Source organism: Lithobates pipiens, unplaced genomic scaffold (genome assembly GCF_037356315.1).
Source record: "Lithobates pipiens isolate NorthernLeopardFrog02 unplaced genomic scaffold, aLitPip1_a1.2 Scaffold_30, whole genome shotgun sequence".
Classification (NCBI taxonomy): domain Eukaryota; kingdom Metazoa; phylum Chordata; class Amphibia; order Anura; family Ranidae; genus Lithobates; species Lithobates pipiens.
Genome location: NW_027507791.1, coordinates 5,679,142 through 5,693,468, shown reverse-complemented (window position 1 = coordinate 5,693,468; position 14,327 = coordinate 5,679,142). Strand labels below are relative to the sequence as shown.

General features: G+C 45.6%; 1 protein-coding gene across 1 annotated transcript in view; it reads left to right on the top strand.

The window, feature by feature from the left end:
• Nucleotides 1-14,327, top strand: part of FANCM (FA complementation group M) — a 305,773-nt gene that overhangs the window by 15,101 nt on the left and 276,345 nt on the right. The window contains exons 2-3 of the mRNA XM_077463555.1: nt 5,681-5,853; nt 12,123-12,200. Coding sequence (XP_077319681.1) covers nt 5,681-5,853; nt 12,123-12,200 — 251 coding nt within the window. The remainder of the gene's footprint in view (nt 1-5,680; nt 5,854-12,122; nt 12,201-14,327) is intronic.

Below are 14,327 nucleotides of genomic sequence, written 5' to 3'. Positions count from 1 at the left end.
TGCACGCCGTTGTCTACGGCGCATGCTCTGTGGACAGCGGTGCCTGTCTTCGGGCAAATATCTCCTAAACCATATAGGTTTAGGAGATATTTCTTGGACCTACAGGTAAGCCTTAATCTAGGCTTACCTGTAGGTCAAAGTGGTTTGTAAGGGTTTACAACCACTTTAAGTATCAGGAAGCCCCCCCGACTGTTGCTATAGTGGTCAATATAAGTAAACGGCGCTCCATGTCGGATCAGGATAGCCACCCCTGCTCTCTTATGGGACCCCGAGGATAAATAAGTGAGCAGAAAGTGTCTGGAGGCGAAGGCAAAGGATCCCCCTTTATCAAAATGCGTCTCCTGGATGAGGATAATGTCAGCCCCTGACTGTCTAAATTCCTATAGCACCAGATGCCGTTTCCTGTTTGAATTTAAGCCATGGACATTCAGGGATAGGATCTTAGCCATCAGTCAGGTCATGTGGGGGGGGGGGGGGGGGGTGGATGTGTAAACGGAATCTTACCCGATAGTGACGTCCAGTGATGACCGCCAGGAACCAGGAATGCGCTTGCCCCATCGGAAGGACCCAACAACTACGTCTCCGTAACCTACAGACTGCGAAACGGCGACAAAGGGAAGAGGAGAGGGGGGGGGGGGGAGAGGAAGGGAGAGAGAGAAGAAAATATTAGAGCAGCAAGAGAGAAATCTTAAAGCAAACATGGATCTGTAACAGAACCAGACATACAGCATTACTCAACCCTGAGTGGGCAAATCACTCGGGTCTACACGGATTCCCAGGGTGCCACCGGACCCAGCGCTCAAGGCCTGGGCCGGGCGGCCGCATGGGAGTCCAGTTCTCCTCATTCGGCACCAAGAGATGGATAAGTGAGTGTGGACTGAAGAGAACTGAAAAAATATTAATTGTAACAATAAGTGCAAAAAGGAGCCTAGGGCCCCAGGTACACCACTTGTGTACTCGGGAAGGAGTGGGGGTTGTGAGAGCGAGGGGGAACCCACTCTCTCGAATCTCCCAAATGCCAGCCTAAGAGCAGGAAGTTAATGATAAGGCACCGGGGGGGTGGGGGGAATGGAAACAACGGGGACCAGCAGCAATGTAACATCCAGACACTAGTCCACCGGACGGCCACAAGGGCGGAGGGGGTCAACAAATAAGAAAAATAAACCCAAAGAAAAAATTGGGGCTAGATATGTCAGCCAGGTCCTTGTCGATTAGACTTTTTGGGCGCATCCCCGGTTTCTGGGTCGTTGTCGAGATGGAACCTTCTGCCGCAGCGTTGGTGGTGTAAGCTGGGTAGCCACAAGGTCCCAATCGGGGAGCTGGGGAGGGCGGACGCCCAAATCCTTACAGAAGGCATGTAGATCTTCTGGGTACCGCAGGGAGGCTGATTTGCCTTGATGTTTGGTGGTGAGGCTAAATGGGGAAACCCCCAACGATAGGGAATGTTGGCTTCTTGCAAGGTACGGAGCAACGGCTGGAGGAGTCTGCGTTTTTGCAGGGTGATCCAGGAGAGGTCCGGAAAAAGTTGCAGTGGAACATCCCGGAAGGTCACCACCCGGGCCAGGCGGGCCTGCCTCATGATGTCCTCTTTAAGGTGAAACGAGTTAACTCTACAGATGATGTCTCTGGGGCCGGAGTTAGCATTTTTTGGGCGCAGGGCCCTATGGGCTCTGTCCATCTTGATAAACTTGGTGGTGGGTTCCTCTAGGAGAGTGTTAAATACTTCCTGCAGGATAATCTGTGTGTCCTCCGGGCCATCAGCCTCCAGGATCCCCCGCACTCTTATGTTGTGCCTGCACCCTCTGTTATCCAAGTCCTCCACATGACGTTGCATATCTCTCAGTAACAGATGGTGTTCAGCCCCTTGTGTTTGGGTCCTGTGGACCGCTATCTTGGTCTCCTGAATCTCCTTCTTGGCCATCTCCGCCCGGTCCGAAAGATGCTTGAGGCCAGAGTGGAGCATTTGCATTTCCTCTCTGCACGTGGATTTGACGTCTTCAATCAATTGCTTAAAATCCTCTTTAGTGGGTATTGCTTGCAAATATAATTGCCACTGTGGGTGTAGAGGTGGGGGACATGACTCCCCAGGGTCTCCCCGATCTGGGTGGAGGTGGGGTGGCAGGGGCCCGGGACCCACGGGCCCGTCGGCATGTGTGGGGGAAGCGGGCTCAGAGGGGAGAGTCCCACATCCCTGCCCACTTGGATATAGGAGCCGGGGGAGATGGCCGATTCTGTCCCCCTCCTTCTCGTGGGGAGAAAGCTGTGAGACCCCCGGAGTGTGCAGAGGAGGTCGGGGATCCACATTGGTAATGTGGGGGGCTAGGAGCCCGTGAAGGAGCCAGCCTTTGAGCTTTAGGCGGCGGTGACCTGGTGTTGGGGTCCTGGTGGGGCCCTCCCTTCCTCCCGGGCCCCCGGTATGTCCAGGACAGTGGCTTCCTCCTCCGCGGTGAAGTTCTGTCTTCTCTCCTCCGTGCGGTGTCTTCTGGGTAATGGGTCGCGCTGTGTTCTGGGAACTGTGTGTCCCAGAACACAGCGCGCCCCATTCACAAAGCGCTGCGTGACTCGCGCATGCGCAGTAGGAAACGGGCAGTGAAGCCGCAAGGCTCCACGGCCTGTTTCCCTTAGATAGAATGGCAGCGCCGGGACCTGAGAGCCAAGGGACGGGTCAGCCTCGGGCGGCCGACATCGCGGGCACCCTGGACAGGTAAGTCTGCTTATTAAAAGTCAGCAGCTACAGTGTTTGCAGCTGTTGACTTTTAAAAAAAATTTTTTTTAAAGCTGGCCCTCCTCTTTAAGTGGTTCAAATTTTTTTTACTTACACACACAGGTCTATTCTATTGGAAATTTGTTACAATATTTATACTTGCATTCAACTGATAAAGAATGTTTTGATTCTTGGCAGGCTGCCCAGTTTTTCTCTTCTCTTCTTTTGGTGGCTGTGGCTTCAGAAGAGCAGAGAGAATTCTTTGCTTAGAAAGAATTTGTGAAACGCTTTAGTCAAGATCGCGATAACGATTCTTGACAATTTAATTGTGCAGCTCTAAGCCCTTGTACACACGGTCGGAGAATCCGTCGGAATGTGTCCTATCGGACCATGTTGTCGGATAATCCGACTGTGTGTGGTATGCATCGGACTGATTCCGTCGGACTCAATTTTCCAACTTGTTGGAAATATTTTCCGACCAACTGGTTCGATCGGACATACTCCGATCATGTGTAGAGAATTTTGATCGGACCAAGTGCCACGCATGCTCAGATCAAATTCCTACATCAAAGCTATTGGCTACTAGCCTGAATGTAGTCCCATCGTAACGAAATTACGTCATCACGTTCTGAATGATCGGATTTTTCGACAACTTAGTCCGACCGTGTGTATGCAACAGTTTCGGACAAGATCCGACGGACAAAATCCGACGGATTTGGTTGTCGAAGTCTCCGACCGTGTGTACAGGGGCTAACATGTACACCGGGTGGTTTATAGTTGTTTCTAGGCAGAATTTTTAGAGGCTTTTTTTTGGACTCCAAAAAAATGCGCCTACCCACGTTTTAGGTGCGTTTTTCGTCTAGTAGCGTTTTTAAGGGAAACATTTTAACTATTACTTTCGAGCCTGGAAAATGCTAAAAACACACCAAAAACTCAATTATCACTGTATGCAAGCTTGATATACCATGTGATCTTCCCCTCTTCAGCCAATTATGCTGTATAATACACGACTTGCATTACTTGACGCTGAAGTTGAATAGGAATTTCATTCACCCGTCAACCATTGAGAATTTAACCTGATGACCCCCACATTGAGCTTGAGACCCTAATGTCTGGCTGTTTCCATTCTCTATGACCCAACATTATAAAGTTTTCCAGCTAATGAGATTCATACAACTGTCTCTTCCCAGACTGTCCCCCCACACTGCTTTCTCAGCTGCTACTCATTGGGGGTTATTTACAAAAGGCAAATCCACTTTGTACTGCAAGTGCACTTGGAAGTGCAGTCGCTGTAAATCTGAGGGGTAGATCTGAAATGAGGGGAAGCTCTGCTGATTTTATCATCCAATCATGTGCAAGCTAAAATTCTGTTTTTTCATTTTTCTTGCATGTCCCCCTCTGATCTACAGCAACTTTACTTCCAAGTGCACTTTCAGTGCAAAGTGGATTTTCCTTTAGTAAATAACCCCCATACTGTTCTCACAGAATGGCTGAAATAGTTAAAAAAAATAAAAATAATAACAATAATAAAAAAAAAAAAAAGTTTAGTGATTTCTAATAATTTGGGAGGGTCTCCTGAGGTTATCTTTAGTAAATGCTCCTCAATGTAAACATGAGTTTTTAACTGCTTCAGCCCCGGATGATTTGGCTGCTGAATGACCAGGCCATTTTTTGCGAATCGGCACTGCGTCACTTTAACTGACAAGTGCACAATCGTGCAACGCTGTACCCAAACAAAATAGAGCATTCTTTTGGTAAATATTTGATCTTTTCATCTCTGCGGTTTTTATTTGCGCTATAAACAAAAAAAAAAATTACAATTTTGAAATGGCAAAAAGTACAAAATATTGCGTGGGTTTTTTTATAGTTATTTATTTTTAAAAAATTAAATAAATATCCCCTTTTTTTTCCCCAGTTTAGGCTGATATGTATTCTTCTACATATTTTTGGTAAAAAAATAAATCACAATAAGTGTATATTGTTTGGTTTGCACAAAAGCATCTACAAAATAGGGGCTAGATTATAGCTTCTTCTTTTTCTTCTTCTTCTTTCTTCCTTCTTCTTTCTTCTTTCTTCTTTCTTCTTTCTTCCTTCTTCTTTCTTCCTTCTTCTTTCTTCCTTCTTCTTCTTCCTTCTTCTTCTTCCTTCTTCTTCTTCCTTCTTCTTCTTCCTTCTTCTTCCTTCTTCTTCCTTCTTCTTCCTTCTTCTTCTTCCTTCTTCTTCTTCCTTTTTTCTTTTTCTTCTCTGCGACATTATGGTGGACACTTTTGACACATATTTGGGACCATTGGCATTTATACAGCGATCAGTGCTATAAAATGCACTGATTACTGTAAAAAGGACACTGGCAGTGAAGGGGTTAACTACTAGGGGGCTAGGGAGGGGTTAAGTGTGTCCTGGGAAATGACTCTAACTGTTAGGGGGAGTGGCTACAAATGACACTTCACTGATCATAGCTCCCGATCACACTGGCAGGGAAGGGGTTAACACTGGGGGGGGGGGGGGCGATCAAGCGGTTAAGTGTGTTTGTTCCCTCTCTGTGTTCTACCTGAAGGGGGGAGGCAACTGTCTATGTATGAACACACGATTCGTTTACACACACAGATCCTGGTTCTCGGTGTGTCACAAGCGATCATGGGAGCCCGGCAGTCATCGCGCCCCTAGTGGCCACTGGGTGAAGTGACGTAACGTCGTTTCGCCCAGCCATGCTATTCTGCTGGTCGGCAAGTGGTTAAAGGTGGATTACTAGTTGTGATGTTCCAGCGTTCAGGAGAGGTTGAGAAACGTCCCGTCTACATGAAGCCTTAAGTTACTGCAATAGCTTTGCAGTTCTTGTTCTAGCCAAGTGTCGTCCAACTATTCTCAAAGTGTGCATTTTTTTTCTTTTATCAAAGCTATTTGCTTTACTTTTCATTATTGTTTATATATATATGCATTTTCATCAGGTGATTCCTCTAAGTGTTTAATTGTTCACAGGTAATACTCAAGCGCAGAATCGCAAGGACATGTGGCACGCCCACAGGCTCTTTTTCCTGACCCCACAGATTATGGTGAATGATCTCACCCGAGGTGCTTGCTCTGCTGCCGATATCAAGTGTCTGGTCATAGACGAAGCTCACAAGGCTCTGGGCAATCATGCGTATTGCCAGGTAAGTCAGATGGAGCCAGGTTTAACCACTTGATTACTGGAAAGTTTTACCTCCTGAATGACCAGGCCATTTTTTGCTATTCACAACTGTGCTACTTTACATTTGTGCAGTCCTGCAATGCTCTATGCAAATTAGATTTATATTTATATATTTTTTTGTTCACATAAATAGAGCTTTCTTTTGGTGGTATTTGATCTACACAGTTGTGTTTTATTTTTTTATTATATAAAAGAAAAGGCCAAACACAGAATTCTGTGCTGTGATTGGACACAGCTAATCAGCAGGTTTCAGCCGACATCATTGACTGAAATCTGCTGCCAAGCTTTTGCTGTGTCCAATCACAGCACCAGGTTAGCAGGGGGAGCTCGCTTGCACTACGCCAATACAGGAAGCACACTGCGACGTTTGGGTGTGTTGCAGTGCGTAGCTGTGCCGCTCACCCGCTTGCTTGCATTAGATCTACTGTGAGCAGTCGGCAAGAGGTTAAAGTGGTATAAGGGCAGAAGGTTTTATCTTGATACATTCTATGCATTAAGATAGAAAACCTTCAGTGTCCATCAGCCCCTCTAAGGCCGCGTACACACGGGCGGACTATCCGTCCAACTAAGTCTGTCAGACAATCCGACAGACAGTCCGTCCTACTTTTGAATGAGCGGACTTGACCACACACGACGAACAGACAGTCCGCTGAAAGCTTGCGCGATGACGTGTACGGCACGTACGACGGGAATAGAAATTCGACGTCCAATACACTGCAATGCAACCTTTGGCCGTGTAAATCCTTTCTGAGCATGCGCCATACTTAGTCCGTCGAACTAGCCTACTCACGAGCGGACTGTCCGCTGAAACCAAGTTTGGACGGACAATATTACGGAAATTCCGAAAGACTTAGTACGCCAGACTGTCCGCTGAAAAAGTCCACTGAAGCCCACACACGAGCGGATTGTCCGCTGAAACACGTTTCAGCGGACTAAGTTGGACGGACAATCCTCTCGTGTGTACGCGGTCTAATACTTACCTGAGCCCCGTCTTGATCCAGCAAAGTTGCACGAGAGTTGCACTAAGCTGTCTGGTACTCTCCCTCCTGATTGGCTGCTATCAATCAAGTCAAGTCAGTGAGCCAATGAGAGAGTACATTCCTTGTTTTAGGAATAAAAGTGACACAAAATGTATTTTTTATTTTTTTTTAAACTGTGTCAAAATAAAAAATGTAAAGTAAAATAAATGAGAAAGCGAGAGCAATAATTCTAGCCCTAGACTCCCTCTGTAATTGAAAACTGGTAACCTGTAGAATTTTTTTAAACCTTGCCTGTGGACATATTTAAGGGTAAAAGTTTGTCACCATTACAGGAGCGGGCACAATTTAGAAGCATGACATGTTGGGTATCAATTTACTTGGCGTAACATTATCTTACATAATATAAAAAAGGGAGGTTAACTTTACTGTTTTGCCTTTTTAAAAAAATGTTTTTATTTAAAAAAGTGTTTTTGTTTTTTCAAAAAAAGTGCGCTTGTAAGATCGTTGCGCAAATACGGACAAAGTATTGCAATGACCACCATTTTATTCTCTAGTATATGTATGTGTCTCCCTCTCTCTCCCTCCCTCCTCGGGGCTGAAGTGGTTAGAAATTACAAACATGTTATACTAATGGTGTAGTGGGAAGCAGTATAATAGGCCGCTGGTTTGAATCCCAACCACGACACTACCTGCCTGGAGTTTTCATGTTCTCCCTGTGCCTGTGTGGGTTTCCTTTGGGTACTCCAGTTTCCTCCCACACTCCAAAGACATGCTGGTAGGTTAATTGGCTTCTGTCTAAATTGGCCCTAATATGTGTATGTTAGAGATCTTAGATTGTAAGCCCCTTGAGGGTAGGGGCCGATGTGAATGTAAAGGGCTGCGTAAATTGACGGCGCTTTGTAAGTACCTTTAAATAATAATAATTTTAATTACCTGCTCTGTGTAACAGTTTTGCACAGAGCAGCCCTGATCCTCCTTTTCTCGGGTCTCACGTCTGCGCTTTTGGCCCCTCCCTTCTGCCCAGTGCCCCCACAGCAAGCTGCTGCTCTGTGTGTCCATTCAGACAAGGGAGCCAAATCTGGGCCTCACCCCCTCTCTCTCTATTAGAGGGGCTAAAGGGGGGTTGCTGAACACCAAGGTTTTTTATATCTTAATGCATAGAATGCATTCAAATAAAAAGCCTCCTTCCTTTAGAACAGGGGTCTCAAACTGGTGGTCCTCCAGCTGTTGTGAAACTACAAGTCCCATGAGGCATTGCAAGGCTGAAAGTAATAAGCATGACTCCCACAGGCAGAGGCATGATGGGACTTGTAGCTGGAGGGCCGTCAGTTTGAGACACTGCTTTAGAACCACTTTAAAGCAGAATTAAACCCTCCTATCCTTTACAGCCAAGGAAGCTGCTTCTATTTGTTCTGCAACTGCCATGGTGCTGCACATGTGATCCATTATGACACCAGCCATTGGACGGCTTGATTGAGGACACAACTAAAGGTGACAGCAATCCCAGCATTCCAGGACTGTGACTTTTTTATTAAACCATTATCAGGGGTCTCAAACTGGCGGCCCTCCAGCTGTTGTGAAACTACAAGTCCCATGAGGTGTTGTGAGGCTGACAGTTACAAGCATGACTCCCACAAGCATAGGCATGATGGGACTTGTAGTTTAGCAACAGCTGAAGGGCCAACAGTTTGAGACCCCTGCATTAAATCAATGGGTTTAGTTCTGCTTTATGATTTACTGCTGTTCAGGGGCTCTGAGCTTCAGAAAACTGCAGCCTCCAGCAAGAAAAAATGGGAGCATTGTTGGAGGCAATTAACAGCGCACGTTGATTTTGGTGCCATAATTATTAATGTGGAATGTATGTTCCCTGCTAAAGAACATCATTATTAATTAATATATATATTTAATTTTTTTTTTTTTTTTTTTTTTATCACGTTGTTATGGGTAAAGTTCCACTTTAAATTTCTTCTGCATGCCCAGCAGACTCAACTAATAAATCCTGGAAATAATTTGCTTGGGCCACCTTGACCCAAACTAAACTATTTAAACACGCAGTAAACCTAGTGTTGGGCTCTTAACAATGATTTCACATGTTCACCTCGCAAAGCATCCAAAATTCCCCACATTTATTTCATGTGTAATTCATTGTGTTCCGAAAGCTCTGGCAGCTTTGAACGTTTTGTGGTGTGCATTCGCTGTAATTGTTTAGGACCTGGCATTTTGTTGAGAACACCAGGCCTATATCACTTCCATCAGTGACACAAGAGCTGCTCGATATGCCCACCAGCCGCCCAGTGCTAGGACCTGCCTTTAATAAAAGGACATACATGTCCAAGGATCCAGGGTTTAGTGTGGGAAGCTGACTGTGATTCCCTACAGCCTTACCGCTGGCTTCCCACTGTGCATGCGTGAGCCCCGCTATGCTTTGCGAATTGCTCTGCAGCTTTCTGGGTCCTGTAAAACACATCCCAGAATGCTGTGGGCACAGGGGGAGAGAGGGGCAAACTTCCGCTCGGATCACCTAAGTCAGTGATGGCGAACCCTGGCACCCCAGATGTTTTGGAACTACATTTCCCACAATACTCAACTACATTGCAGAGGGCATGAGTACGATGGGGAAATGTAGTTTCAAAACATCTGGGATGCCAAGGATCGCCATCGCTGACCTAGGCCATCTGAGAGGGAGCTGGTACCTGTCAAAACCAGGTCCACGCTCCCCCACTCTTTTGGTTAAAGTTCCGCTTTAAAGTCTACAAACCCCCCCCCCCCCAGCTTCCTTACCCTTTGCTGGCACAGTTCTCTTTTTCCTGACTTCTAAAGCCCCATACACCCCATCAGTTTTTCTGCTGAGTTTTTCCTTCAGATTTACCAAAACCATTTACCAATCAATGCAGCCTCACCAATGCCCATCTACAGCCTCACCAATGCCCATCTACAGCCTCACCAATGCCCATCTACAGCCTCACCAATGCCCATCTACAGCCTCACCAATGCCCATCTACAGCCTCACCAATTGCCCATCTACAGCCTCACCAATTGCCCATCTACAGCCTCACCAATTGCCCATCTACAGCCTCACCAATTGCCCATCTACAGCCTCACCAATTGCCCATCTACAGCCTCACCAATTGCCCATCTACAGCCTCACCAATTGCCCATCTACAGCCTCACCAATTGCCCATCTACAGCCTCACCAATTGCCCATCTACAGCCTCACCAATTGCCCATCTACAGCCTCACCAATTGCCCATCTACAGCCTCACCAATTGCCCATCTACAGCCTCACCAATTGCCCATCTACAGCCTCACCAATTGCCCATCTACAGCCTCACCAATTGCCCATCTACAGCCTCACCAATTGCCCATCTACAGCCTCACCAATTGCCCATCTACAGCCTCACCAATTGCCCATCTACAGCCTCACCAATTGCCCATCTACAGCCTCACCAATTGCCCATCTACAGCCTCACCAATTGCCCATCTACAGCCTCACCAATTGCCCATCTACAGCCTCACCAATTGCCCATCTACAGCCTCACCAATTGCCCATCAATGCAGCCTAATCAATGCCCATCTGTAGCCTCACAATTGCTCATCATTGCAGCCTGATCAGTGCCCATCTGCAGCCTCACCTCAGATTACTGCTGCCTTGAAGGGGACAGGGATTGGGGCAGGACGAGCGCCGTCAGATTAAATACAGCGCAAATCTCTGGTTTACTCAGCAGTCTCTTTAATACAAAGTTATATGATAGACAGAACACTGGTCTAAAGCCCCATACACACTATCAGATTTTCTGCTGACTTTTTCCTTCAGATTTACCAAAACCATGTAGTGCAAGGGCCTGCCTGATTGCATACAAATTGAAATTACTAAGGTTTGACCTCATATTATTTGGTTTTGGTAAATCTAAAGGAAAAACTCAGCAGAAAAACTGATAGTGTGTATGGGGCTTAATGCCGGCCCAGGAGAAGGGACTCCTGAGGCCGCTGAGTAAACAGGAAATTCTCGCTGTATGTAATCTGACAGCTCTTGTCCCGTTCCCTCCTAGGCAGCCCTAATTGCAGTATCGGCGTATAACACGCACACACTACTTGCGCCTGATTTTCAGTGTGAAAAAGTGAGTGTTCTACACCAATAAATACAGTAAGAGGTCAAACCTTAGGAGTTTCAATTTGTATGCAATCAGGCCCTTGCACTACATGGTTTTGGTAAATCTGAAGGAAAAACTCAGCAGAAAAACAAATAGTGTGTATGGGGCTTTAGTGCTGGGTCCTCCACCATCTTGGATTGGCCACTGGAGATTGACAAGACCCATGCATATACACCAGTGCGACTTGGAGAATTTCCATTCACTTGGATCTGTAAATGGATAATTCAGGTGGAGCCACACACCACTGTTCAAATTCAAACTAGAGGATGCTCCACGGATAAGTACCTTGCTATTCAGGTATGTGTGGGAGATGGAAGCATGTTGGGTAATGTGACCATGTTTCATGTTACACCCTAAATATGGGTATAATGTGAAATATCGTTCCTTAGGTGGGCTATAACTTTGTGATTTAAAGCAGACCTTTTTTGTGGTTTTATGTTTTTATGACTTTTAACTCGTTCCAGTTATGGAGATGAGGGATGAAACCAAAAAACTCTCTCATGCCGCGTACACACGACTGGACTTTTCGAGGGACTAGGTCCGACGGAATTTCGGTGAAGTTCCGACGGACTTTCCGAATGAACGGCCACACACAATCGCACCAAAGTCTGACAGATTCGTACGTGATGATGTACGACCGGACTAGAATAAGCAAGTTCATAGCCAGTAGCCAATAGCTGCCCTAGCGTTGGTTTTTGTCCAGACTAGCATACACACGAACGGATTTCTCGGTCTGGCGGAGTTCCAGTGGGAAAATGTAAAACCCGTTCTATTTGTTAAGTCCGCCAGATTTTTGGCAAGCAAAGGCTCAATGGAGCCCACACATGATCGAATTGTTTGACGGACTTGTTTCGGCGGACCTTTGCTGTCAAAAAGTCCGGTTATGTGTACGCGGCATAAGACACGGCCTTGCCTCCTTGTGGAAATTAGATCTGTGTGCCTTTTTACCTCCCTGTTTTTATTTCCTTTGTTCCCTGTAGATTCTCAGACTTCTGTTTAGTGAAGTAGATTTTAACATTGTGTTCTTAAAAGTTAAGGTCCCTTGCTTCAGAATTGTTCAAGTCTGCATTGCATAATTTTGTATTTCCCTCCTTATCCAGGTTGTTCGGGAACTGAGCAATTATAATAGGCAGTTTCGCATTTTGGCGCTTAGTGCCACTCCAGGCAGCGATACAAAGGTAAGCCAGCAAAATTTATTTTCATGTATAATTATTATTTTTTATCTTTTTTTTTTTTTTTTTTTTTTTTTTTTTTTTTATAGCTTTTTGTTATGGCGGGAGAGGGCTAGAAGCTCTGTCGAGGTTTATTTCTATCTCAGGTTGCCGAGACCTCTCACTGCTTTTTGTCCTCATGGCACCAGTCATTGGGACAGGAAGTGAGGGGGAAAATCTCAACAAAATGGTTCTAGGCAGGCAATATAAACTTGACGGACATTCCAGCCCTTTCTTACTGGATTGAAAAATTTAAGGAGTTGGAAAACTATAACGGTGTGTGCATCCAGTCAGATACAGGTGCTGTATGGGTGTTGACAGTCGCAGGTGCTGTGACTGTCAGAAGACAGGCCCAGCAAAAGTTTTGAGACTGACGCACATATTCATTTTCACAAGCCTGATGCTTCGGTGTATTTATTTTTTATAGTCTTCTTTTGTCAGATGTTACTATGGTATACTGAAGTATAATTGCAAGCATTTCATAAAAGTCCAAGGCTTTTATTGGCAATCACAATGGGTTACTGGAATGAGTCAATATTTGCAGTGTTGACCCTTTTCTTTTTCTTTTTTCTCTCTCTCTCAAGACCTTGGCAATTCTCCCTGGCATGCTTTCAATCAACTTCTGGGCCACATCCTGACTGCTGGCAGCCCATTCTTGTATAATCAATGCTTGGAGTTGGTCAGAATTTGTGGGGGAGGTTTTTATTCACCCACCTCTAGAGAATTGACCACAAGTTCTCAATGGGATTAAGGTCTGGGGAGTTTCCTGACCATGGACCCAAAATGTTGTTTTTTTGTTCACCAAACCGCTTGGTTATCACTTTTGCCTTATGCTATCTTGCTGGAAAAGGTATTGTTCCTCACCAAACTGTTCTTGGAAGATTGGGAGAAGTTGCTCTCTGAGGATGTTTTTTGTACCATTCTTTATTCATGGCTGTGTTCTTCATGATTGTAAATGTGTGCTCGCTCCCTTGGCTGAGGAGCAACCCCCACACATGAATGGTCTCAGGATGTTTTACTGTTGGCATGACACAGGACTGTTTTTTTCCGGATGCCCCAAACAATCGGAAATTCATCAGAGAAAATTACTTTACCCCAGTCCTTAGTAGTCCAATCCCTGTACCTTTTGCAGAATATCAGTCTGTCCATGATGTTTTTCCTGGAGAGAAGAGGCTTCTTTGCTGCCCTTCTTGATACAAGGCCGTCCTCCAAATGTCTTTTCTTCACTATGCCTGTAGATGCCCTCACACCTGCCTGCTGCCATTCCTGAGCAAGCTCTGCACTGATGATGCCCCGATCCCACAGCTGAATCAACTGTAGGACACGGTCCTGGTGCTTGCTGGACTTTCTTGGGTGCCCTGAAGCCTTATTCACAACAGTTGAACCCCCTCCTTGATGATCCAATAAATGGTAGATTTAGGTGCAATCTTAGTAGCAGCAATATCCTTGCCTGTAAATCCCCCTTTTTTACAAAGCAATCATGACTGCACGTGTTTCCTTGCAGGTAACCATGATTAACAGAGGAAGAACAATGATTTCAAGCACCACCCTCCTTTTTAAAGCTTCCAGTCTGTTGTTCTAACTGGATCAGCCCTACAGAGTAATTTCTAGCCTTGTACTCGTCAACACTGACACCCGGGTTAACAAGAGAATCACTGGCATGTCAGCTCGTCCTTTTTGTGGCAGGGTTGAAATGGTTTTTATGCGCCTAAGTTCATTTTCATGGCAGAGGGACTTTGCAATTCATCTGATCGCTCTTCATAACATTCTGGAGTATATGCAAATTGCCGTTCTAAACACTGAGGCAGCAGACTTTGTGAAAATGTATATGTGTACCATTCTCAAAACTTTTGGCCCCAGCTGTACAATACCTGGCGGGGGGGGGGGGGGGGGGGCGGCGATCTCCATCCATGCAATTTAGCAAGGATGGAGGAATCTATATAATTATTTTTTTTGAGAAATGTCTATTGTATGGCAAGCTATATATTCTATTATCACTGCAGCCCTAGCCACAGTGGTCCAAGAAATCTAATGAATTTCTAACTGGTTTTGTGGTGAGATAGATTGATCTGGCCATATACTGTAACTTTGTAA